A 26,256-nucleotide genomic window follows, 5' to 3' on the forward strand; every position below is an offset into this window, starting at 1 on the left:
GAAGATTGCAAAATAAGGAATATTCTGTCGAGAAGGAGTATATGTGGAACTACAAGGCAGGTGATTACAAGAAGCTTAGGAAGAAGCTTAAATCTGTGCCATGGCATAAAACACTGCAGGATAAGGATGTTAATAGTGCATGACACGATTCCTCTAGATCAGGTAGGAGTTAGATGGATGAGTAATATCATTAAGCACCAGTTGCAGAAGAAGAAAATGCTATGTCGGATATATAAAGAGAAAAGTGACCAGCAATCTCATGCTGGTCAATTTTAAGAACAGTACAAGAGTCAGGCAAGAAAGTCAACCAGTATGGCAAAATCAGGGTTATTCAAGTTCAATAACCCTGATTTTCTCTACATATTAACAAGTAGAGATAAGGAAGTTGTCATTCCTCTTTATTAGGCCTTGATATGTCCACATGTAGATTACTGTGCTCAAATCTGGTCTCATGGGTTTCTTGGAGATGAGGAAGCCGTGGAGAAGATTCAGAAGCAAGCAATCAAGATGGTGAGTGGTCTGTGGAATGTTCCCTGTGAGGATAGATTGAGGACTTATGGATTGCAGAAGTTGGTTTATGATAGATAGATATGATAGAAATATTTAAGTTGCTTAAAGGGTTTTATAGGATTGATACAGGGGGCATGTTTCTCTGGAAGTTGAATAAAGGTATGGTTAGTAGGGGTGTGAGAACCACATTTTTTGCTTGGAGAATCGTGAATGAGTTGCCAGAGCCAGTTGTGATGCTTTGTCTGTTAATGGTTCATGGAGAGGTATGATAGATTGTGTGGATAGTTTGGGTCTCCCTCGATGAGTCTTTGGACTCTATGGAGGTGCCTGTACAACAACAATAATAATAGGCTATTATTATTATTATTATTCAGGCCTCCATGGAGTCAAAAATCTCATCGCGGGAGGTCCTTCCTAAGAAACACAAAATCTATCAAGATTCATCATGGGAGGTCCCTCCTAGGAAACACAAAGTCTATCATACTACTCCTTAAACTCATTGACTGTTCTCGCTTTCACCACTGTATCAGGCAATGCATTCCATGGTTCAACCACCCTCCATGCAAAGAAATCACTGCTCACCCTCTTGCTCACAGTTTCCTTTTGTAACTTCCAGGGATGCCTCCTTGTCATCACTCCTTCCTGCTGTTTAACCAAGCGAAAGAACTCCCCAGTGTCAACCCTGTAACTACCTCTCAACAGTTTAAAAGTCTCAATCATATCACCTCTCCTTCTTCTATCCACCAAACTCTGCAGTCCACATTCCCTTAGCCGATCCTCATAACTAACATTGTATAGTCCCGAAACCATCTTTGTTATCGGCCTTTGTACCCTTTCTACAGTTAATTTATCCCCTTCAAATCCTGGGGACCAGATCTGAGAACAATAGTCTAAGTGTGGTCTGATCAGAGTCTTATACAACAGAATTATAACTCTTTTATCTCTGCAGGTCAGTGTCCTTCTCATTATTGTAGCAATCCTCTGTGTTACCTTCACAACCTTTGCAATATTCCACCTAGGACAGGAGCCAGTTATTACAAATACTGTGCTCCTACATAAACTGGGCATAAATTCATTTGGAGAGAATGTATACAAAACAAGAAAAATCTTAGTGATTACATTGTTGATAGTGATGTCTTCGTATTGGAACAGAATTCAAGATTTACAACAGGAAGTGAATACTATCTGGTTTTGCTGGATAGAAATGAGTATCACATTGAAAAGAAAATGTTTACTGAATTTTGTTTTTAAAATATCAGATTTGATCAACTCTCTGTGAATAAAGACTTGCATATACACATTTTATTGGAAGCAAAAGTAAAGAAGTTTGAAAACAAGAACCAAACTATACAAAAGTGAGTGTCAAATCTTATGAAAACTGATTGATTTGCCTAGGGAAGCATATGGCAAATTATCTGTTAGGGTAGAAACAAAAAATCCCATAGCAGGCACAGGAAGTTGAAGATGCAGTCCATAAAAAAACCAAAAAAATCATAGAAAGTTAATAGAAAAGGCAGTGTGTTCCCGGAGAATATACAGAACATTCTAGTGTGTGTCAAATAGCTAATTAAATGTCATGGAAAATTTCAGAAATAACATAGAAAAATAAATATCATGAAGGTGGGAAAATGTTTGGGAGGCTGTTTAAAAAAAGAAAAGTAGAAAGAGTACAGCAAAAGGGAATATCTAGTGGAGTTTCATGATGGCATTCTTTTTAGTAATGTTATTCATCATTATCACAATGACAACATAGAGCCATTTTTGGGTAATGTACTATAGTCATAAATTTGCCTACTTTTGCCACAGAAAATGATAAAATGAAAATGAAAATTGCGATGTCTGGACAAATTTTATTTGAACTCCTAAATTTTACACAATTTAAAGAATTTCATTTGGTCCTCTGGTTTTTGTGGTGATGAGGATATACTGGAAAGAGTCCAGAGTAGACTGACTAAATTGGTAACTGGTCTCTGAAATATGGGATATGAAGACAGATTGAGGGGATGCAATTTGCAAAGCTTTGTGAATAAGAGGAAGAGAGGAGACATGATTGAGAAAAAAGAGTTGTTACTAAGTCAATGTGGAAGAAATTTTTCATAGGATGGGAGAAGGGAATAGAACAAGGTAGCATCCCTAGGAGCTGTATAAAGAGAGTGGTTGGTGACAAATGTGAGCAGGTTCTTTGCATGGAGAGTGGTTGGTGAGTGGAATGCATTGCTTGACATTATTATTATTATTATGAGTATCTCCATAGAGTCAGTAGACTCATCATGGTAAACCCAAACTAGCAGAACGATATCTATCATATCTCTTCTTGAATTCATTTACAGATGAAGAACTTGCAACTGAGTCAGGCAATGCATTTCACTTATTCACCACCCTCCAGGCAAAGAACTTCGTTCTCATACCCTTGTTAACCACACTTTTTCTTAATTTCCAGGGATGACCTCTTGTTCTTCCATCACTATCACACAGCTGAAACATTTCCCCTGCATCAATCTTAATAAAACCTTTTAGTAATTTAGACATTGTGATGAATGCAGACACATTGAATGGGTTCAAAGCATGGTTTGATGGGTGTATAACAGTGTTTGCCTCCTGCAATGAGTTTTTTCACTCAGTGGAGATCTGATGTTGTTAATAATAAATAATAATTAAATTCATCCACCACTGTAACTGAATTATTACTATCATCTAGAATAATTTTGTCAATAAAAATGGCCCAATTTTAACCAAACTTCAGGTGAACGAACACATATCTCATTGTATTCCCAACTAGAACTAAGTTTATGCAGTGCAGATGTATGACATGCTTTGCAAAATTTTGCACTGCAGATGATCCAATTGAAACAAAAATTGAACTCACTTGACAAATTTTGTAAGGATTCTTCTTCTCTCATGTAGTCCTAAATGGACTGTTGAGTCATTCATGACTGGTAGGTGATATTCTTTGTTAGCCTTCTCCAATCTTCTCGGTCTCTTGTTCTTGATGTCAGTTGAGAAAGGGAGAAATTTGTTCATTTTTTGATGTTATCAGTCCATTTTAATCGAGGTCGGCCCCTAACTCTTGGTCCCGGAACGATTCTTTCTAGTGTTTGCTTTGGAATGCCATTAGCCCTCTCCTCATGTCCGAACCATTTCATCTGTCTTCTTTTCTGATGACTGTCAGAATATTTTCCCTTTTTCTCCCATCTATTGGATTGATCAGTTTTCGAACATTTTAATTGGTTTCGTGAGCGGTATAGGGAATTCTCAAAAGTCTTCTGTAAGTTTTCATTTCAAAAGACAGGAGTCTCCTGTCATCCTCCCTCAATAAAGTCCAGGCCTCACAACCATACAAGAGGATAGAATTCACCAAGGTGTCAATTAGTCTTAGTCTGGTTGTGATTGCTATTCTTTTATCTCCCCACGATGGTTTTAACTTCTGTAGGGCCACGGTTGCCTTAGCAATTTGGTATTTAATGTCAGTTTTTGAACGACCGTCTTGACTCAGTGTGCTTCCTAGATAAGTGAACTTGTTTACATTCTCAATTTGTTTATTGCCAATTTGTATCTTTAAGAATTCAATGTCTGATTTTGATGTTTCTGATTTTGAATGATGAGGTTATCATTGTTTTTGTAAGGATTACTGCTTTCAAATTGCAATAAAATCTAACTAGATGCAGCAATATTCAGAAATGAACAAAACTATTGTAATAGGAATCTTAGTGATTGTCCGATCTAATGTATTTTGCAAAACGTATCTAAAAACCAAAGGTAAAGATATTCTGAAGTAATTACTTTGAAAAGCAATTCATCATCATGAATTGAACATAGGTCTTTTCCTATTGAGAATGTCCCATAATGTCATCCTCTAAGTACCCAGTGGTACATAGGCACTTGTAGGATGACATGAAATTTGTTCTACCACACAGCAACTTACTGAAAATGCACACATAATCATACAACTCTAAATTATTGATACTTAATTTCTGTTTAATGAATGTATTTTTTATTCACTAGAGAAATTCTTTTCATTCTTAAACGTGCCAATTGTTTGCATATAGTTTAATGATGCATTAATTGTATTTGCATGCAGTTCTTTCATATTACATGTTAAACTCTATGTGGCATTGCATTAAGCTTTTTAGTTTCATGTGAGATCTTTAGTCACAGAATGCATGAATGAATTCATATTTTATAAGAATAAAATAATTAAATAAACACAGGAATAAAATAACAGAATAGTTTTTTTTTTCATAGTAAACTTTAATTAATTTATTATCCTGATGCTACTGTATATTCCTGATAACTAATTTATTTTTATAATAAATTAATTTAACATAACATATAATGCATATGTGTATGTATTTTTATATATATCTATATATACCTAAGTATTTTTGTTGAAAATACACTATTGCTTTTTACTGGCAGATAAATCAGCACATTGAAGATCTCAGTAAGCAGCTCTCATCTATTAAGGACAACTGTACGAAGTCTCTAAATGCAGCAAAAGCTTCATCTTCAACTTTCTCTGAATTTCAAAGTACAGTCAAGGTAAATCTTTTTTTCTTTTCTTTTTTTGTGACTATCTTTCAATATACACTGCTTGGAAAGAAGTCAACAGACACCCCCATGGGCAAATGTGCACTGCGCTATGTGACAAGTCATGTTTGTGACCAGCATAAATTGGAGGAATATGATGTTTCCAAGTCACTGCAACTGTGTCTTGGTGAAATGGTTGCAAGAAGAGAACTGACAGAGTTTGAAAGAGGCATTGTGATAGAATGCCATGTTGCAGGCTGGGCCATCCCAGGTCAACAACCAGTGATAACCATACTGAGGTTGAAGTGCAGGGGTCAATGGCAAGTACTACCTGCAGTGTATGATCTACCACACTCACTGAACATGACACTAGGATGCTATGAAGGATAATATGTAAAAAAGAATAATATGTAAACTGCTATATAAAAACGAGCTGATGGATGGTGTGGGTGTAGTGGATGTCTGGTAAGCATCTCTTACCAGAGTGCATAACCCTTGACTTTTTGAAATTCGAAGGTGGTGGTATGGTCCTATTTTTTTCTGGTTTGGCCTCAGAACTCTGTTTGTGGTGCCATGAACATTGAACTCCTAGAGGTATCTGAACATTCTGAACAATGCAATGCTTCCTACATCATGGCGTTTTTCTATGGAATTGACTATTGTTTCTTTCAGCAATACAATGCACTGTCATGTGGCTGCTGCTGCAGCTGTGGACATGAACGTCACCACACTTGACTGGCTTCAACAGAGATGGGATGAACTGGGGTGTCAGGTGAGATCAAGGGATGTCTGCTCCCACAACAGTCCAGGACCTCATTACATGCCCACAGGAAGAATGGTTCAAAATTCCCATTGATTGCTATCATATTCTTGTGAAAAGTATGCCCCATAAAATTGCTGCAGCCATCACACTAAAAAGATGTCCTACATTAAGATGGGTGCCATGGCTATTTGTTCCTCACACTATGGTGTTCATTGACTTCTTTCCAAGCACTGTATATGAATACCTAAAATGTATTTTTTATTATGTAATAAATGAAACAGTATGCTTTGCCATTATTGGATTGCTTAAATAAAGGAAAATCTCTTTTAGTATATTACAAAAAAAAGTTTTATTTTTTTACATATTGTAAAATTGAAAGAATACTTCTGAGTGGTGAATTCTTTTTCCCTCAGCAAATAATGTCTAATATACTGTCAGAATTATGATGATATTATAGGAGAGAGAAAGCTGCTTTTTATATATTAGTCATCTTTTAGTAATGAATCCTTCCGGTAGTAGACATCAGTCTATATATATAGATCTGTATATATGTGTGTGTGTTTGTGGGTGTCTGGTGATTTTTTGGCAAAGACATCGAGAAGAATACTAAACAGCTTAGACACTAAAAAAGTCTTCTGATTCATATGACATCTTTCTCCAGTTGTACTCAAATGTGCTCTCTAACTAATATCTGTAATATATCATCTCTACAATTTTCTGTATTCAGCTAAGTTAGAAGACTGCTATCAAACTCATATACTAGCCCTTCATTACTTTTTCGGAATAATGAAGAAAGTCATCAAGACTTCTCCACTATCAGAGGTCTTAATTAGCAACCACTAGTATGGATTCTGTGAATCTAGATTCATAGCTGACTTTTTAACCTACATTACCCACTACTGAACACATGCCTTGGAAACGTTCAGAGAAATATGTGCTGTTGCTCTTGACCTTTCCAGAGCTTTTGATCATATTTGGCATCAAGGTTTGCTCAGTAAACTGCCATCTTTTAGTCTTCCTGCTTCCCTCTGTAATTAGGTAGGCAGCTTTCTCTGTGGTCATTCATGTGTATCTTGGTGAATGGCTTCTCTCTTTGAGCTTTGCCACCAATGTAGAGCTTTGTTCTATCATTTACCTTCTTTCTCTCTTCTCTCTCTCTCCTATACATAAAATGATATACTCTATTATTTATGATGTTCTGTTTATAATGATCCTGTCCACCACTCTGCTGATGATAGTACACTCTTCATCCTTCTCATTTCACAAACCATGTGCTCAGACATCCCAAGCTTCAAGATCATTCTCAATCTGTGCCTTAAGCTGATCATCCATACCATTCTTTATTGGGTTGAGAATAACCTTATTATCTTCATTGCTGCCAAAATGCAGTGCTTGATTTTCTTTTGCAAAAAATGATCTTGGCTTATCTACCCTTACCTTCAGTAATACACAAATCTCCAAACAGGATAAGATCTCCCTCTCCCACTTTGGATTGACATTTACCTCCCACCTCTTCTGGCATAAACACATCACATGTAGCTTCCTCAGTGTCAGCATTGTTTTCCTCTCAAGAAGTTGTTTTTCACCCATTCATCTATTAACTCTATAAAAATCCCGAATCTGTCCCACCTATCTTTAGAACACTGCTCAAACATTTGGAATAGTGCACCTAAATTCTCTGCCAAAAAATTCTTAATGCTGTCTAAAAGTTTGGCTCACAGATGATCCTCCCTCACACACTCACTTCAACCTTTATGTCACAGATGCGCTATTTCAGCTTTGTGTTTTTCTCTACATGTACTTTCAGTTACTACTGCACTGAACTGGCAAACATTCCTACACTTTCTGTTGGGTCTGTTAAGACAAGTACAGCAACTACTCAACAATATCCCTTTTCAATACAATTGCACTGAACTTCTCCTCTTCTTCTGACCTCTAGGGCAGTTTTCCTCATGAAGTGTTTTCTCACTACAACATCCAAATCTTCAAGAAAAATGTCAATAAACTTCTCCTCTCCTCCCCTCACATGCACTGATGTGTCATAGGTTCTTCAACCTCTCATCTCATATGGGATCAACCCATATATACATTGCTTTTTTTTTGGGATGGTACAGCATACTGGCACCTCGATTAAACAGTGACATGTGACATGCAGATGAGATACATTTAGAAATTTGTAATATTCAGTAATTTTTTACATATTTATCTAATATTCATATATGCTTAGTTATATTTGCATTTTTACTATGTCTATTGTTAAGATATTTGCTATAAGTAATTTTAGAGTTTTAAATTACTTTCATGTTTATGTATTAGTGCGTTGAGGCCAGGCTGTGTCTCATGCTAATTGTGCCTCAAGCAGGACTATATTTTATAGCTACAATAAAACTTTTATTTTGGTTTGCAACGATGCAGTATGGTGTTCATTCCGGTTGTTTCTAGTTACTATATTTTTCACTAAATATAGTATTCATTGACCATGTTTATATGCTGTTTTAAGTGCAGCATACAGATTTGATTTACTTTGTTTACTTTGCATCTGTGCTTGTAAGGGGAGATGTGTTTCATTATATAGAATGATTTTCATTCTAGTACTCAACTACCAATATATACTGAATACCACAAACAGAAAGCACTGGACAAATTCTTCTCGCCTCCCTGAAGGTCAAGTACAGCAGGAGTTGATTTGTCTCTCCCTCCCCCCTCTCTCAAACATGTTATGTAGATCATTTTACTAGGTTTTATCTGACTTTTGCAGATGTTCTGTTTATCTAAGAAATAATACATTGTCTTGAACCATAAAGTAAAAAAATGAAAAGGTATCTTTTTCCTTTCCGCGGTTAAGCAATTAAAAACAAGTGACAAAATGAATGAAGAATTCCGTATAGTGGCTCTGTCAAAGACTGTTTTTGTTCATGATGGTATCAGTGTTCAACAGCTAGAAATGACTGGCCAAGTTGCTGAACTTTTAGTCAACAAAAATTACTTTCATGCGAATTTTAACTGGTGAATTATCAAAATAAGAGACTTGGATGCAGGATCATTGTTAGGGTATATGCCACCCCTACATTCAAGAAAACATGTAATTAAAAAAAAAAAAAAAAAAAAAAAAAAAAACAGAGATTTTTTTTAACAATTTTGCAGCTCTCTAAGCTCACTCCTAGACATTGCATTGGTTCCTTGGTGGGTTATGACCCTGCTTGGATGTGCATTATGTAAACAAATGGAAAGAATTGAAGTGGAAAAGAAAATGGGCAAGAAGATTTCTACAGAATGAACAGACATTGAAGTTGCCTATTATGGCAAAAGTAAGCATCAATAGTCACTATCCTTAAGAAATAAAAAATTATCATGCTATGAAGTAACAATATCGGTAATTATTTACTAAAATAAACAGCCAAAAGGTTTCAGTTCCGCAATGCAAAAATTACAATAATCAAGTGGATATTAGATCCAGCATTATTTTAAAGCCGAATGTAGAAACTGTGAAAGTTTCGTAAAAATAAGTTGACCAGAGAGCTTACAGGAATATGTCCACCGACATTTACGAGTCACTCTAGTGTGGACCACTTTAGAAAACATACACTCTGCCCCGGTATCCATATATTCGCTTTCTAATTGTGGCCCATTTTTTTAAGGTGTCACTGACCTGACAGCTGTTTCGAACTTGTTGGTTCTCTTTAGAACCAACAAGTTCTGAAACCTTAAAAAAATGGACCAAATTAGAATGCGAATATATGGATGCCTGGGCAGAATGCGTGTTTTCTAAAGTGGTCAGCGCTAAGGTGACTTGTAAATGACAGCGGGCGTATTCCCGTAAGCTCTCTGGTCAACTTATTTTTATGAAGCTTTCATAGTTTCTACATTCAGCTTTGAAATAATGCTGGATCTAATATCCACTTGATTTTTATAGGTAATTATTTTTTTTTAAAGTTTTCTTTTCATATCTTTTAAATCTTCAATTTTTTTCTGTTAGAAACAACGAATACTGATACCTATTTTTTTTTTAAATGAACTGTGTGTGTGTGTGTGTGTGTATATTATTATTATTATTATCCAGGCCTCATTATTATTATCCAGGAGTCAAAAGACTCATCGTGAGAGGTCGTTTTTAGGAAGTACAAAGTCTATCATACCACTCTTTAAACCCATTAACCATCCCCACTCCAAGCACTCTCTCAGGCAATGCATTCCAAGGTACAACCACCCTCCATGCAAAGAAATCACTCCTTACCCTCTTGCACACAGCCTCCTTTCATAACTTCCAGGGATGGCCCTTGTCATCGCTCCTTCCTGCCGTTCCACCAAGTGAAAGGACTCTCCAATGTCTACCCTGTAACTGCCTCTCAACAGTTCAAAAGTCTCAATCATATCACCTCTCCTTCTTCTGTGTGTGTGTGTGTGTGTGTGTGTGTGTGTGTGTGTGTGTGTGTGGGTATAAGTTACAGCAAATGGATTGGAAAATCAGTTGGTTGATTGGATAGCAAACTGGCTTTCTAATCAATATCAAACGGTGGTGTATAGCAGAGTCATGTTTCTCAGGAGGAGAGTTACCCATGGGGTCACACAGCGATGTAGATGTACTGGTGCTTCAGAGTGATTTGAATAAAGGCTATGTGGGCTGACAAGTGAGGGATATCAATTTACCACCAGTAAATGTAAAGTTTTTGCACTTTGGTTCTCAAAAAAGTAAAGCTGTGTATCAAATCAGAGGTGTTGTATTACATGAGGTGGAGGAAGCAAGGGATCTTGGGATATTTTTGGATAAAGAATTGAAGTTCAAGGGATATAGCTCAAAAGTGATACAAACAGCATGAAGAAATGCCAGTATACTAAGAAGAACACTGACAAGTAGAGATAAGAATGTGGTCATTGTTATCTACATACCGTACATACCTTGTACATACTTTGATTTTAATTAGGCTTTAATTAGACCACCTCTGGACTGCGTATCGATTTAGTCATCTGCATTTCTAGGTGAGAAGCAAGCTCATATAAAGAAATGCCAGTATACTAAAGAAGAACGACAAGTTGAGATAAGGACGTGATCATTATGCTATACAAAGCTTTAATTAGACCACATCTGGACTATTGTGCAATTTTCCAAGAATGACCTCTTTTCATTCTTGGAAGCTGTATAAAGGTGTGGTGCATAAGGGAGTGTGGCCTGACTTTTTTTTGCATGGAGAGTAGTTGATGAGTGGAATGTATTGCCAAATGATGTGGTGAGCATGCAAACATTGAACCATTTAAGACAAGGTATGATAAACATTATCCCTGTTTGAATGCATCTTACTCTTGTCTCCCTTGATGAGTCTTAACTTCAGGAGATGTTTGTATAATAATAATAATAATAATAATTTCATGTCATCAAATAATTGGTTTAAACATTTCATACCTTTCATATAGATAAGCACTATCAGAAGGGATTGTTACTCAGCAGAGAACAAATCTGAAAAATATTTGTTACACTTCTGAAGTAAAAGTGTTGATTTTGTTGAAATAAGAGTGCTTTTTCTGAAAATTATCTGATTAAACAGTCTTCATTATGAAATTTAAAGTTATGGCTAAAGAAATAATCTTACAATGATCCTGTATGTAAATATTTCTGAATGAAAGGTATGAAGTTTGTAGACCTATGGACTGAATTTGACAGGCAGAAGAACTTATTTCTTGTGTAGAGGCTTAAGTGCTGTGAGGGCATTATGTTGGAGGCTTAATGGATTTTTTACAACTCAAAAAGAATTAAAATAGAATTTAATACTTCCTATATTTCGTCCTAGTCACTAGGACATCTACGGGGATTACAAAGACAATTAATGTAACATGCACACAAAAACTTACAATACTAAGCCCAACCACGTGGGTGACAATAAAGTCCTATCTAGGTGGAGCGCCCTCTAAGGGCATTAGTAGGTGGCCTGGAATGTAAGGTGGGACCTCTGGTGATGAGTGTTTCCCAAATCTTCAGAAGTTTAATGCAACCATATTTATTGAGATTTGGTTGGTTTTTGAGAGCTGCTGCTGCTGCTTCTAAGAAAAGTCTCTCTTTCTTGAATTTGCTGTGGTGGAGCATGGTGGTTTTCTTCCATGATACTCTGTGGGTGGTGTCCAAAACATGGTCAGCCAAGCCTGAATGGCCATAGTTGTGTTTAACGATGTACGACTTGTGTTCCTCCAGGCGGATGGATGCTGATCTGCCTGTCTGTCCAAAGTACGCAAGCTTACAGGAACAGGGTACTTTGTAAACTCCAGGCAGAGAGAGAGGAGGGAGCTGATCTTTCGTAGAACGGATAAGGGTAGCCAGTTTGCGGTAGGGCTTATATGCTGTGTGTAGGTTATACTTTTTTAGTATCTTGGCTATTTTTTCTGAAGTGCCACGGACACCATACCCTACATCCGTGGCACTTCAGAAAAAATAGCCAAGATACTAAAAAAGTATAACCTACACACAGCATATAAGCCCTACCGCAAACTGGCTACCCTTATCCGTTCTACGAAAGATCAGCTCCCTCCTCTCTCTCTGCCTGGAGTTTACAAAGTACCCTGTTCCTGTAAGCTTGCGTACTTTGGACAGACAGGCAGATCAGCATCCATCCGCCTGGAGGAACACAAGTCGTACATCGTTAAACACAACTATGGCCATTCAGGCTTGGCTGACCATGTTTTGGACACCACCCACAGAGTATCATGGAAGAAAACCACCATGCTCCACCACAGCAAATTCAAGAAAGAGAGACTTTTCTTAGAAGCAGCAGCAGCTCTCAGAAACCAACCAAATCTTAACAAATACGGTTGCATTAAGCTTCCGAAGATTTGGGAAACAGTCATCACCAGAGGTCCCACCTTACATTCCAGGCCACCTACTACTGCCCTTAGAGGGCGCTCCACCTAGATAGGACTTTATTGTCACCCACGTGGTTGGGCTCAGTATTGTAAGTTTTTGTGTGCATGTTACATTAATTGTCTTTGTAATCCCTGTAGATGTCCTAGTGACTAGGACGAAATATAGGAAGTATTAAATTCTATTTTAATTCTTTTTGAGTGTTGTAAAAAATCCATTAAACCTCCAACATAATAAAGAAGAACTTATATAATGTTGATGGACTGCACTTAAATTATTATTATTATTACGTGACACCTCCATGGATCCAAGGACTCATCGCAGGAGGACACTCAACTCTACCTTGCCAAATACATCTCACCCTCTCCACTACTACTTAATTTTCCTACTATCACACTACTATCACCAACAGCATCTACCACCCATCATTGCCAAGAACAGTATTTTTGGCCTGTAAATTGCATGTGTCCTGAAGGGCAATTTGTCTGTGCATGGGATGAAAAAACCCAAGTTTCTGGGAAAAAAAATCCTGCTACTTCTGTATGAGATCAGCTAACTCATCTTCATTCTCGTAGACAGGCTTATATGTTGGTTATGCATTATTAAAACACTTAAGGAATAGAACAACGTAGTTAAGGATATAAATTAAATTAAACTTTAATAAATATTTTCCGATATTTCGGCAATGTCACATTGCCATCTTCTAAAGGAACTTACAAAAAAAGCACGTGCACGTAGGCACTACAAACACAGTAACTGGGAATGAAGAGATGAAGCTATTGTTCTCCTAAAAGTCCTGATGGTGCCCTCTAGCGGGCTAAGTAGGTGTTCTTGGCCATTGGGCTGAAGGTCTGCTGATTCTAAAGGAACTTAAAAAAAAATCAGCAGACCTTCAGCCCAACGGCCAAGAACACCTACTTAGCCCGCTAGAGGGCACCATCAGGACTTTTAGGAGAACAATAGCTTCATCTCTTCATTCCCAGTTACTGTGTTTGTAGTGCCTACGTGCACGTGCTTTTTTCGTAAGTTCCTTTAGAAGATGGCAATGTGACATTGCCGAAATATCGGAAAATATTTATTAAAGTTTAATTTAATTTATATCCTTAACTACATTGTTCTATTCCTTAAGTGTTTTAATAACTCATCTTCAATTGAAAAAGTTAGGTATCTAGAGAACTTTGTTCAGCTTTGTTCTCTGGAAAATAAAGCTATTAGGGTGGATGCAGGTACCCATGAAGCAAATGAGTGTGAGAATGTCCAAAACATCTAATCTCTTAAGTGACAAAATCACATTGAATAGTTACTACAAGGTGTAAAGGTAGTTGGGGGGGTTTAAGGGGATGCTGTAGCTTATGTATTCTAATGCTAGAAGTATCAGGAATAAGGAGGAGTTTCTGGCATTGTTTGTTGCAACCTTCCCAAAACTTATAGACACTAATGAGACTTAGCTGACAGCTGATGATGTAATTACAGGGATAGAATGCAAGGAGTATAGTATTTTCAGGTAGGGTAGAGAAATGGAATGGAGAGTATTATTGATGATTGCAGATGAATGGCAGCCGAAATGAGGAAGAGGAGATCAGATAGACACCTGTGGGTATGGCAGTTCATTTGAAACAATCTGGTGTGAAATAGAGGCCAACAAGACAGTAATACACGTTTGGTTGCTGCTGTAGGTCAGGATGCAAGGGATGATGCAGGTGACATCCATCAGCAAATTAGCACATTGCATGTAGGTCGAGTAATTATTATGAGAGACTTCAACTATAAAGACATAGACTGGAAGGAGAAACGATCACACGACAGAAAGAAAATGGAATTTATGGAGGGGACTCGGGGTTTGAGAGTCATGGACCTAGTTGTTTCAAAAGATCTGTCCATAACTAAGATGGCTACATTGCCTCCAACTGAGGAGAATGATCATGCAGTCTTGACTTGGGAAATTGCAAAACCTGTGGAAGTTTCAATTAAGAAGGAGTATATGTTTGGATCTACAGGGTAGGTGATTATGACAAGCTTAGAAGGCAGCTTGAAGCAGTGTCATAGGCATAAGAATCTGCAAGGGAAGGATGTTAGCAGTGCACGGGATGCAGTCAAGAAGTATCTGAAGGAAGCGATATCAGATTGTATACCTAGGGTCAGGAGGATAAATTAAATAAGTTAGATGGATGAATAGTATCTTTAAGTAAGAACTGAAAAAAAAAGTTGTAGAAAGTATATTAAAAGAAAGGTGATTAACAAGCTCACAAGCAGTACAAGGCTCAAACAAGAAAGGTGACTAGCATGTTAAGGAAGGAAAAATTAGATTATGAGAAGAAATTAGACAAGTGGGCTAAAGGAAATTTCAGAGAGTTCTTTTGTTATGTGGCAAGTAGAAGGAAGAATGACCATGGAAGGATAATATTAACATGCTGATGATAGCAATGCGATGGAAGTAGACAAAGTAGCTGAGTTACTGTGATCACTTTGCAAGGGTCTGGTCTATCATCCAAGTGAGGATGTTGTTGTGACAGATGTGACAGCAAACAATGTGAGAATAGAGTGTTGACTTGGAAGTGCTTAGGGATAGATGGGATATCAGCTTGCATATTACGAGAATGTGTAAAGGAATTTGCATTGTGTCTGATTAGGCTGTTTAAGTCTGAGCTCTGGCAAAGTCCCAAGAGATTGGAAGGAGAGTGAAATAGATTTGCATAAAGGGTGCTCCAACACTATGGGAGCAAATTATAGATCAATTAGTAAATTTAGTTTAATCCTTTACTCAAGTGTAGGCAAACAAAGTTTGCACCTGAAGTAGTTCAGAACTGAGGCAACTCCTTCAGAACTACTTCAGGCACAAACTTTGTTTGCCTACACTTGGGTAAAGGATTAAACTAAATTTATTATAGTCTAACCAAGTGGAAAATAAACTTCCAATAGATCAATTAGAATTAGAATTCTAATTGATGGATGAATAAAAATATGATACTCTATGATAGATACCAATCCAGCATGGCCTAGTGAAGGGCAGGTCATGTGTTAGTAATTCTAACTTTTTATAATAGAGTGATTGCTGAGTTAGACAAGAAAAATGACTACACAATGAAACTGCTGGATTTTGCAGAACTGCTTGATAGGATATCACATGGAACTATTACACAAATTAGAACAAATAAAAAGGATTTGAAAGTGGTGATATGGATAAAAGGATTTACAGTGGTATATGGAAGAACAGAATATAGGAGAAAGCAGATTTGTATATAAATAATATGGGAAATTATTTGAAGTGAAATATTCAGTTGTTCTTTGATGATGCAAAATTATGTAATGTAAATACCTAATCAAGGTGATGTGGGGAGCTTCCAGGGTGATTTAAATAGGTGAATAGTATGGACAAAAGATAATTCGTGTCAGTTTAATGTAGAAAAGTGTAACGTCATGAATGTGATGAAAAGATTATAAGTAGTATAACATAATAATGAAGCTAGGGAATTAGGGTATTAGTAGATAGATAGAGAGTTGAAGTTCAGAGGGCATATTGCTAAGATGACAAAGGTAGCTTATAGGATTACTTAGTTATTCAACGATACACTAACAAGCAAAAATAACGAAGCTATCATTCCTCTTTGTAAAGTCTTTATATGGTTACATCTGGATTACTATGCTCAGGTCTGATCAGTTGGGTTTCTTGGGCATGATGAAGTGGTGAAGGAGAGGGACAAAGATAGTGAATGTTCTATAGAATGGTCCATATGATGATAGATTGACGGTATGTGGATTGCAAAAGTTGGTTGATAGGAAGAAAAAAATGGGATATGACATTTAAGTTACTAAAAGAGTACATATAATATATATATATATACACACACACACACACACACACACACACACACACACACACACACACACACACTGCTTGGAAAGACGTCAACGGACACAATAGTGTGAGAAACAAACAGCCACACTGCCCGCCCTAATAAGATGTAGGACCACCTTTCGTTGCAATGACTGCAGCAATCCTATGGGGCATACTTCCTACAAGTGTACAATAGCGATCGATGGGAATTGTGGACCATTCTTCCTGTAGGCATGTATGAGGTCCTGGAGCAGACATCACTCGACACCTCAGTTCATCCTACAGATGTTCGATAGGATTGCAATCAGGTCTCTGTGCAGGCCAGTCAAGTGTGGTGATGTTCATGTCCACAAACCATGCAGTTACAGCAGAAGCCACATGATACAGTGCATTACTGAAAGAAACAATGGTCAGTTCCTTAGAAATGCCACAAAGTAGGAAGCATTACATTGTTCAGAATGTTCAGACCTCTCAGAATTCAGTTTTGTGGCACCACAAATAGAGATCCAAGGCCAAACCAGGAAAAACAGGACCATACCATTATAGTGCCACCTCCGAATTTCAGTTGGGGTTACGCACTCTGGTATGAGACACATAGACATCCACCACACCAATCTGCTTGTTAGAGGGTGTAGTGTGATTCATCACTCCATAACTTACCTTCCCATGTTTCCACATCCCACTGTGCATGCTCTTTGCACTACTGAAGATGATACTGCATGCATTTTGGCTAATGTGGGCCTTGTCCTACCATGGAAACCTATGTTGTCAACCTTGGTTCTAAATGTTTTTATGCAGATTCTTATTCCAGTCAATTCCTGGAATTCTGTATGCATGTTGGTTGATGAATGTCATGGTTTACGTATTGTTCTTTATAGCACCCTACAGTCATGTTCCGTGGGTGTGGTGGCTGTCCACAGTGGTAGCACTTGCAGTTGACTCTATGTGCTTTCACAGAACGTCACTGTAGGGTGCTATGACCTGGGACAGGCCAATTTGTCAACAATTTGCTGAACAGATAGGCCTGCAACATGGCATCTTCTCACAACAACACCTCTTTCAAACTCTGTCATCCCTTCTCACAGGCATTTCCCCCCCAAACACAGCAATTGCACTGACTTGGGATCATCATATTCCTCCAATTTATACCGGCTACAAACATGTGGCTTGTTACATGGCACGATTCACCTTGCCTATGGGGGTGTCTATTAATCTCTTTCCAAGCAGTGTATATATACTGAATACGAATATACATTATTATTATTAAGTAGTACATAATATGCTACTTTTGTTTGCTGATGAAGATTGCTAATATCAATAGCTGCTGAATGAGAAAAATAGTTTTCCCTTCCAGTAGAATGGATAGAATAATTCTGTTAATTTAAAACTATTTTTGGAAGTTCACATGTATTTGGAAACACTATGTAAATTATATTACATAGTGTTTATATTATTAATACCAGGAGTGAATATTCCGGGTGTGATAGGTGTGCGGTGCTCATCCACGAAATATCAGTATCACCGATATTATATTTTTGCGTTTATTCCCATTAAAGACTCACCCAATTATTTGCAGACTTCGCACGATTCCTGAAAATAAACACAATGTACTGTACTAATGCTTCATTGTCCTCTTCATGAGGATAATAAAGCATTAGTGCTTCATGAAGAAGGCACTTTTCACCGCGTAAACATTGCATCATATTTGCATATAGCCCGGGTGTGCTTTCAAAATGCATACACCTTTGAGCCATTTGAAAACATGTAAAAAGGGTGCAGTGTGTCAAATTCTTAGCATTGTATTATTTTTAAACCACTGAGAAGGTGTGGCTAGGTGAGCTTAAATTTTGAGCTCACTCAGCACCTAGCAGCTGTGATTGGTTATTGTCCCTTGTCATGAGTTGAGAGATTACTATATCCGATGGCTTTATTACAAACAGATCTTACACATGTTTTCTGGAACTGAAAATTTGAAAGTGAATATTAGGAGAAAAATGCTAATTGTTTTTTCTTTTGCTTGTGCAGTATAGCATCTGTTGAGGTTGCAAAGTTTTTTAACGGTATAGAGACATTTTTATTCTAGTCTTCGGAAACAACAGAGTAAAAAATATCTATTCCTGAATAAAAATGAATATTCTGTGTATTTTAAGACGTTGTTGATCTTCAACAAAATACCAGCATATGCCAGATTGATAAGACAGAGGAACTGCTGATACTTAAAAAAAACCCTAATGAATTTAGGATTCTCGAAATTGTGGATAATTCCGATAATGATCGGATGTCATGTATACTGAGTCTCAGTAAATAAAATAAAATTCTTGGAAAATGGAGCAAATGTATTGTTATTGTTGACTAGCGTTTACGAATTTGTTGCTTTAGCTAAAACTCACTTAACACATCTTTTTGAAGCGCCTCCGTAGTGCAATTGGAAGAACAACGGTACAGTGCACCCTTCGATTGGAATAGGCCTAAGTTCGATTCTCGTCTCGACGGGAGGAATCTTTATCTGGACAATTTTCAATCGAAGGTGAGTTAGCTGATCTTATACGGAGGTAGCAGGGTTTTTCCTCCCAGAAACTCGGGTTTTTCATCCCGCATACAGACAAATCGGCCCTTCAGAACACAATTTACAGACATAGAATACTAGTTTTGGTGGAGGTGGGCAGTAGATGGCATTGATGGAGATGATTCATAGTAAAAGTTCAGTGTAGTGTTTGAAACAGTTGTAGGTGTCCTCCCACGATGAGTCTTTGGACTCCTTGGAGGTGTCAGGAATAATAATAATATACACAATAAATTTTACGAGATGATTTGCTGCTCCATCAAACCATATTTATTCCTGCAATACTCTCTCTCTCTCTCTCTCTCTCTCATAAGTTTTTTTTTTTAAATTATGCCATCATAAATTCACTTATTCATGTTTAGAATTTATAGAATCGTGCTATCCGCCCGACCCAGCAACTTCTAGGACACACATATCACAAATGATAATTATTAATTATTCTTTACCATTAATGAAAGTGCTTCTACTCACACTTATTCCTTCCTATTCTCACGTCTTATAAATGATGGTTCACATATTTTCATCTTTGAGTATTTCAAATATACCAACCAAATATAGCATTCTGTTGCATTTTTGTTTTCTAATCAAGCATAAACTAGATTGTTCCCCCACTCTATGCATTGGACCAATTAAGATGAGTGCTGATGCACTATACCCTCTCAAAACTTTCATACATCGATAAAATGCAATCCCACGGTCATGGACATCTGCAGAGGGGGGGGAATCTCCCCCCCAGATCAATTAAAAAATTCCACAAATTATAATCATAAAATGATTGAGATATGTACATGGGCTGTTCAATAAGTAATAAGACTAATTTTACTGTGGCAAAACCACTCATCACAATATTAATTTCTATGGAACAAAGAAATGTTGCTGTATGTATTAACAAAAGAGGTTGATAGATGGCGTATACAGGCTGATGTGCCAGAGTGTCACGTGACTAAACACAAGTGCTCATCGGCGCGCCTACGAGGTGCGACCAGTCTTCGAAATGGAAGTGTCCTTGGAACAGCGTTATGCGATTAAATTTTGTGTACATTTGCAAAAATCTGCATCAGACACTTTTAACATGATATGCGAAACTTTCCACGATGAAGCAATGTCGAGGGCAAGTATTTTTCGCTGGCATAAAACGTTTAAGGAAGGAAGGCAAAATGTGGAAGATCTTGAATGTGAGGGAAGCCCTTCAACGTCCATCACAGAGACAATGATCAACACAGCAGCGATTATCATCAAGCACGTCAAAAGGAAGCGTCCATTGCTGAAGAATGGCTTCTTATTGCACCACGATAATGCAAGGCCACATATTGCTGGTTGTGTAGTGGACGTTTTGCAGAAGAACAACACAGATATCCTACCACACCCTCCATACAGTCCTGATCTCGCACCGTGCGATTTCTGGCTGTTTCCTCAGCTCAAGAAACCACTAAGAAGCCGCCATTTTGAAAGCAACAAATCATGTGTAAAAGCTGTGGAGGCGGTTTTGAAAGAACTCTCAAAGAACGGACTCTCGCATGTGTTTAAGAAGTGGACGCAACGTTGGGACAAATGCATCGCGTCTCACAGTAGTTACTTCGAAAAAGACCATGTAAATGATGACGATTAAAGGTAATCTGTTTTCTGTATAAGTATAGTCTTATTACTTATTGAACAGCCTACATAATCTTACACTCTCGACCCTGGAAATGCTTTGTCTGTCTTAAAATTTTATTATGGGTTGGCCTGCTGAGGGGTAGCTATAGAACATGTGTTTTATTACTGTAATAAAACACGTGTCCCTGTTTTTGGTTCATCTTTTTCTGATTTGTGAACAGTGACCAGTTAGTTTGCCCTCTGTCTAGTAAGTTACAGAGTGCAGTGTGAATTGTAAATTTATAGTGAATCAAATTTAAACAAAAAAATACATTTTTAAAAGGTAAGTGTATGTAATTTAATATTATTTTACTTGTTAGTTTTATGATTTTTTTTGCTTTTGAACTGAAATAATTTAATTTAGGATTAATTAATTAGTTGATTTTTAATAACATATGTTGGTCAATTTTTTAATATATGAAATTATGCTAAAAACTATTAATTCTGTATACCTTTTTTTTTCCCCCAAGAATTAATGTTTACATCAACAAATAATTACATAAAAAAAAAAGCTAAAAGACGTTTATTGATGTAATTATTTGTCTCCAAGCTTCCCCCCCCCCCCTTCCTGGAAAACATGACAGCACACCCAACTGAAATGATCATGCGACGCCACTGATTATTACATATACTCTCTAAAAATAATTTATTTTGATTTTCTTCTAAATATCATTCTCTGCCACCACCCACACCTCTCAGTAATGGACAATATTTCATACAAATGGAAGTTTGCTATATATCTCATTACTACTGACCAACTAAACTTTCTTTTGATTTTTATATTATTTAAAATTATAAATATAAGTTAATCGTAATTCTACTGATTACAAATATTCATTTGGTATTTGAAACTATTTAACCAGCCTCAAATACTATGTAGTTATTCATAACAGACAATATATGAATTAAGCATATAAAAGTAAGCCTGAACTAAGATAATAGTTGAAAAGTGTCTGTAATAATTTATGCTTTCAATTTCAGATGGTTGAAGAAAGTTTAGAGCATTTCATCAGAAAAACTGACCAGATATTGCAGAGCCAGTCAAGTGGAACAAGCCATCTCTTTCTACAGGTGCAGAATGTTAAGGAAAAATGGTCTAGTCTCATTGCAGAAGTTGACAGGGTTTCTAATCTCATTCAGGTTGCTTTGGAATATTTCCACACAATGATTGATGTAAGTGATAGTTCAAATTAGCGAATAAAACAAGGTTTTGTATTTTTTTGTAGGACTGGCTAAAAGGAGAAGAAAGAGGACATTTTTTTTTCACTTGCTGCAACTACCTTATATGCTGCATGGTATTATATTTCTATGGACCCCTCAAGAGCAGGGAACCTGGTATAACTGTGTCACTATACCAAGATTAATTTAGCATTGCTTATCCCTGATGTTGATGATTAAAATCCTAAAACTCTTCAAAAGGTTTTAGGATTTGGAAATGTAACTACATTTTTTAAAAATGCAAAAAAATTTATAAAATTTATCTGTAATATTTTTTAAAAAATATAACAAATCATCCTTTGTAGCCATGTGAAGGTGGCGTTTGCATCTTTTGTGCTGGGCCACCTGAAGAAAGCCATTCTAAGTTCAAATCTAGTCATTGACTAAAGGAACTTTTTCTAATTCTTTCCCAAGTTAGTCAATCTTGGCCACTAACAAGTGGATTTTTTCTCTAAGAAACTTGGGTTTTGCATTCCGTAAACTCAAAACAATCGACCATAGAACTTATACTATTTCAGACAATAATATTCTGTGTTAGTGACCAGGCAATGTGGCACTTCTTCGCCTCTCTTCATTGATGTTTTATACTTAGAGGCCAGCTATTTCTGATTGGCTACCAGTGGAGATTGAACTGTCCCTCAGTCTCCAAAAGTTAGGGCTAAAATGGCCTTGCCTACACCCTATAGGGAATGAGACATTAATGGATTTATTTTTTTATTTTAAAAATATTACAGTTATTTTAAATTAATCAAAAATATGTAAGTTGTTATTATGATTACATTATATTTTATACTTTCAACATGTTTAATTATTTCAATAACATATTGGGTCTAGATCTATATCTTATGAATTTGCTCAGTTGCATTTTTTTTATGTGAAATATATAGAGGTAAGGTAGCTTTCAAAGACTCAACATGCTATCATTTATAAGGAGCAAGAGAATTGAGTGATTTGGTCATGTTTGGAGAACAAATGGCCAGTTAATCAAACAGGTACTTACAAATAAAATTGACAAGAAAAGGCTCACAGGAATACCCCAAGCACAATGGATAGATGTAGTAAAAAGAGATTTTAGACAGCTGCATGAACACTTTACACCAAATGTAGCTTATGACAGAGACTGATGGCAAAATCTAGTGATGGCAGCATTAGACCTAAATGGCCCATTGAGCTGAAGAAGAAGAGAGTAGCTTTGAGAGTATAATATTCACACAAATGAACCAAAAATGGTTCATTTGTTTTACACAGATTAGGAAAAGGCAAGGAAGTAAATTATCTCTTTTCCCCCAAAACAACTTGCATAAATGTCCAAATCTCAAGGGTTTTACAGCCATGTATGCAACAGGGATTTTAATGTAGTTTCTCACTTACCCATTACTCTACCAAGGCTGGCATTCTGATATATCTGTTTAGTCTGTTTTCATTATGGGAAGTAAACTTTGTAACACCTTGAAATTTGGAATCCATCAATGGAAAGTTGCATATCCTATTGGTAGAACCAGATGAAGTGGAGTTGACAAGGAATCTTGGGGTGATGGTCAGTAGAATGAAGTTTAAAGGAAGGACATATCACAAAGATGGTGAATGTAATCCAGAGGATTGCTGAAGTGTTGAGGGGGACATGGACCAGCAGTGAGAAAAGAGTGGTGAAAGCCATGATCAGATCACATTTGCATTATTTTGCTGAGATCTGGTAATCAAGATTTGAAGGGGATAAATTATTGGAGCGAGTATAGAGGCAGATAACAAAAATGATTATCTGGAATGCACAATATTAGTCACGAGGATAGATAGGTCATGCAAACTGCAAAGGTTGGTGGATAGAAGATAAAGAGGCGATATGATTGAGACATAAACTGTTGAGAGTTAGTTATAGGATTGTCACTGGGGCAATCTTTCATATGGCAGGATGAGAGACCATCCATGGAAGCTATGAAAAGTGAATTTTTTTTTTTTTCATGAAAGGTGGTTGGACAATGGAATGCATTGCCTGATAGGGTGATCAGAGCACAGATGGTGAATGAGTTTAAGGAATGGTATGATAGATTTTATGTTGTCTAAGATGGGCCTTCCACAGTAAGTCTTGTGACTCCATCGATGTCCTGAATAATAATAATTTTTTTAAATCAGTCAATCAAACTTTATTATTCATACCTATGATCCTCTGTAGCTCATTCAGTATAGATGAAACCCTTTGGTCGGAAAGACCTGGATTCGATTCCCATCTGTGAAGTGAGGAACCTTTATCTGGTCTCTTTTGATGAAAGGTGAGTAAGCCGGTCTCATATGGAGGTAGGGGGTTTTTTCACCTGGAAACTTGGATTTTTCGTTTCCCAGAACACACAAACCGGCCCCGTGAACACACATTGATTACACTCAGGAATACTTATGACCAGCCATAGGCCTCATTCATCGGCTATGCTGGTCCCAAGCCCAGATAAAATTAGGGGGGATTGAGATGATGCCGTACTGCCTAGTAAAGGGTTCACAGCCATTGTATCATCATACGAAATTAATAAATAATTCATGCCTACTATTTATATTATGTACGCATACAAGTACATCTACACATAAGTTTCATGGATCTATATTTGTAATCTTGTATGAAACTTAAGATAAAATTCTACATTGCTGTTTACAACTTCTGTACTAAACATGCTTATATTAACTCGACATTCCAGAGGTTAGAAACTGACTAAGGTAATTTCTAACATCTGGAATATTGAGTATGAGGAAAGATTGAGAAGATGCAACTTGCAGTGTCTGGTGGACAGGAGGAAGAGGGGAGATATGATAAAGACCTACAAGTTATTAAGGGGTTGTTATGGGATCAATACTGGAGAGGTTCTACAGAAAATAGTGGGAGATCAGGGGAGAACCAGAGGTCATCCCTGGAGACTGTATAAAGAGGGTGTGAGTAGGGGAGTGAGAAGCAGGTTTTTTTCATGCAGAGTTGTGAATGATTGGAATGCCTTGCCTGAGAGTGTGGTTCTGCAGAGAATTTGAGTGTGTTTAAAGCATGGTATGATGAGCTGTGTGTTTGATAAAAGGACCCCCTAGATGTGTCTTTGACTCCATGGGGTCTTGGGGTGGTAATAATAATAATATGTTGCTCATATAATATGCATTTACAGCATATATTTTCAGTGCTGTACAATAATAAATTTACTGTTACAATAAATGAAATTTTATTTTTATTTTTATAATAATAATACATAATATTATTTTACACACAGTGTCTACATATTTACAGTTATTATTATTACATCTGACCTCCATAGTCAGAGACTTATCATGAGAGGTACATGCTATCGCACACAGTGCTTATCCAACCATGCCCTAAACTGATTCGATGTGTCTACATTCACAATACACTCAGGCAATGCATTCCGCTCACCAACTACTCTCTATGCAAAAAACCTGCTCCTTACTCCTCTGCTCACACCCTCTTTATACAATTTCCAGCAATGGCTTCCTGTTCTACACCTCTCTCCCATGCTATGAAAAATCTCCTCTTTGTTAAAACTCATTAAGAGTTAAAAACCAGTTAAAACTTATTATTGCATTTCCTGTTCAGAACAAATTACCAAGAACATTTGTTTTTGATAAATGTTCACAATAAGTTTCCTCACTGCTTGCACTTTTTTTTCTGTTTGTTCTGGTGATAGTACTGATATCTTCTTTGAAGCTTGCTAAATTATCCAAGAATGATATTATTATTATTATATGACACCTCCAAGGAATCCAAAGACTCATCGAGGGAGGGCACCTTCTCTCCAGCTCTCTGTCTGCACGACTTAATCCACCAACTGCAGTGAACCACATCATCTACACCAATGACATCTGCTATCCACCACTAGTATATTCACAGACAATCACAAACATCCATGCCAATGGCAGGATTTGAATCCACAGTCTTTTGGCTGGAGAGTGGATATGCTAACCATCGGCCAACCAGGCTGGCAGTGCCTTTGTGATTTTAATTCAGTATTCATAACAAGCCAGGTGTTGATTTAACTGTTCATATGTATGTGCATATAATACATATATATAAAATATATATACATATATAACTGTTTTTATTAGCTTGTAGAAACAAGTGTATTAACACAAACACGTACATTTGCATTTTAATCTTTTTTTAAAGATGGGGAGGTGTTATACAGGACATGTTTGTATCATTGAGAAAACTTTTTTTTTCACCCTTGAGTAATTTTCCTCTAATTTATCTTACAATAGTATCTATATAGTGCCATTTTAGCTCTCTGGAGGTCCCTAGGTTTCTCTTATTGAATGACTTGTTGATCATGTCAGATATGTAGAAGCTCCAGAGACTTTTCTGTAGTAATTAATATACTTAT

The 26,256-nt window shown here is 36.9% G+C and overlaps 1 protein-coding gene across 1 annotated transcript in view; it reads left to right on the top strand.

Moving 5' to 3' along the window:
- The window catches only part of LOC150109560 (coiled-coil domain-containing protein 141-like), a 451,763-nt gene that overhangs the window by 232,599 nt on the left and 192,908 nt on the right, over window positions 1-26,256 (top strand). The window contains exons 18-19 of the mRNA XM_090409020.1: window positions 4,927-5,049; window positions 21,659-21,850. Of these exons, the coding sequence (XP_090265146.1) occupies window positions 4,927-5,049; window positions 21,659-21,850 (315 nt within the window). The remainder of the gene's footprint in view (window positions 1-4,926; window positions 5,050-21,658; window positions 21,851-26,256) is intronic.

Source organism: Typopeltis vanoorti, chromosome 2 (assembly GCF_054136105.1).
Source record: "Typopeltis vanoorti isolate ZY-2024b chromosome 2, IOZ_Tvanoo_1.0, whole genome shotgun sequence".
NCBI lineage: Eukaryota > Metazoa > Arthropoda > Arachnida > Uropygi > Thelyphonidae > Typopeltis > Typopeltis vanoorti.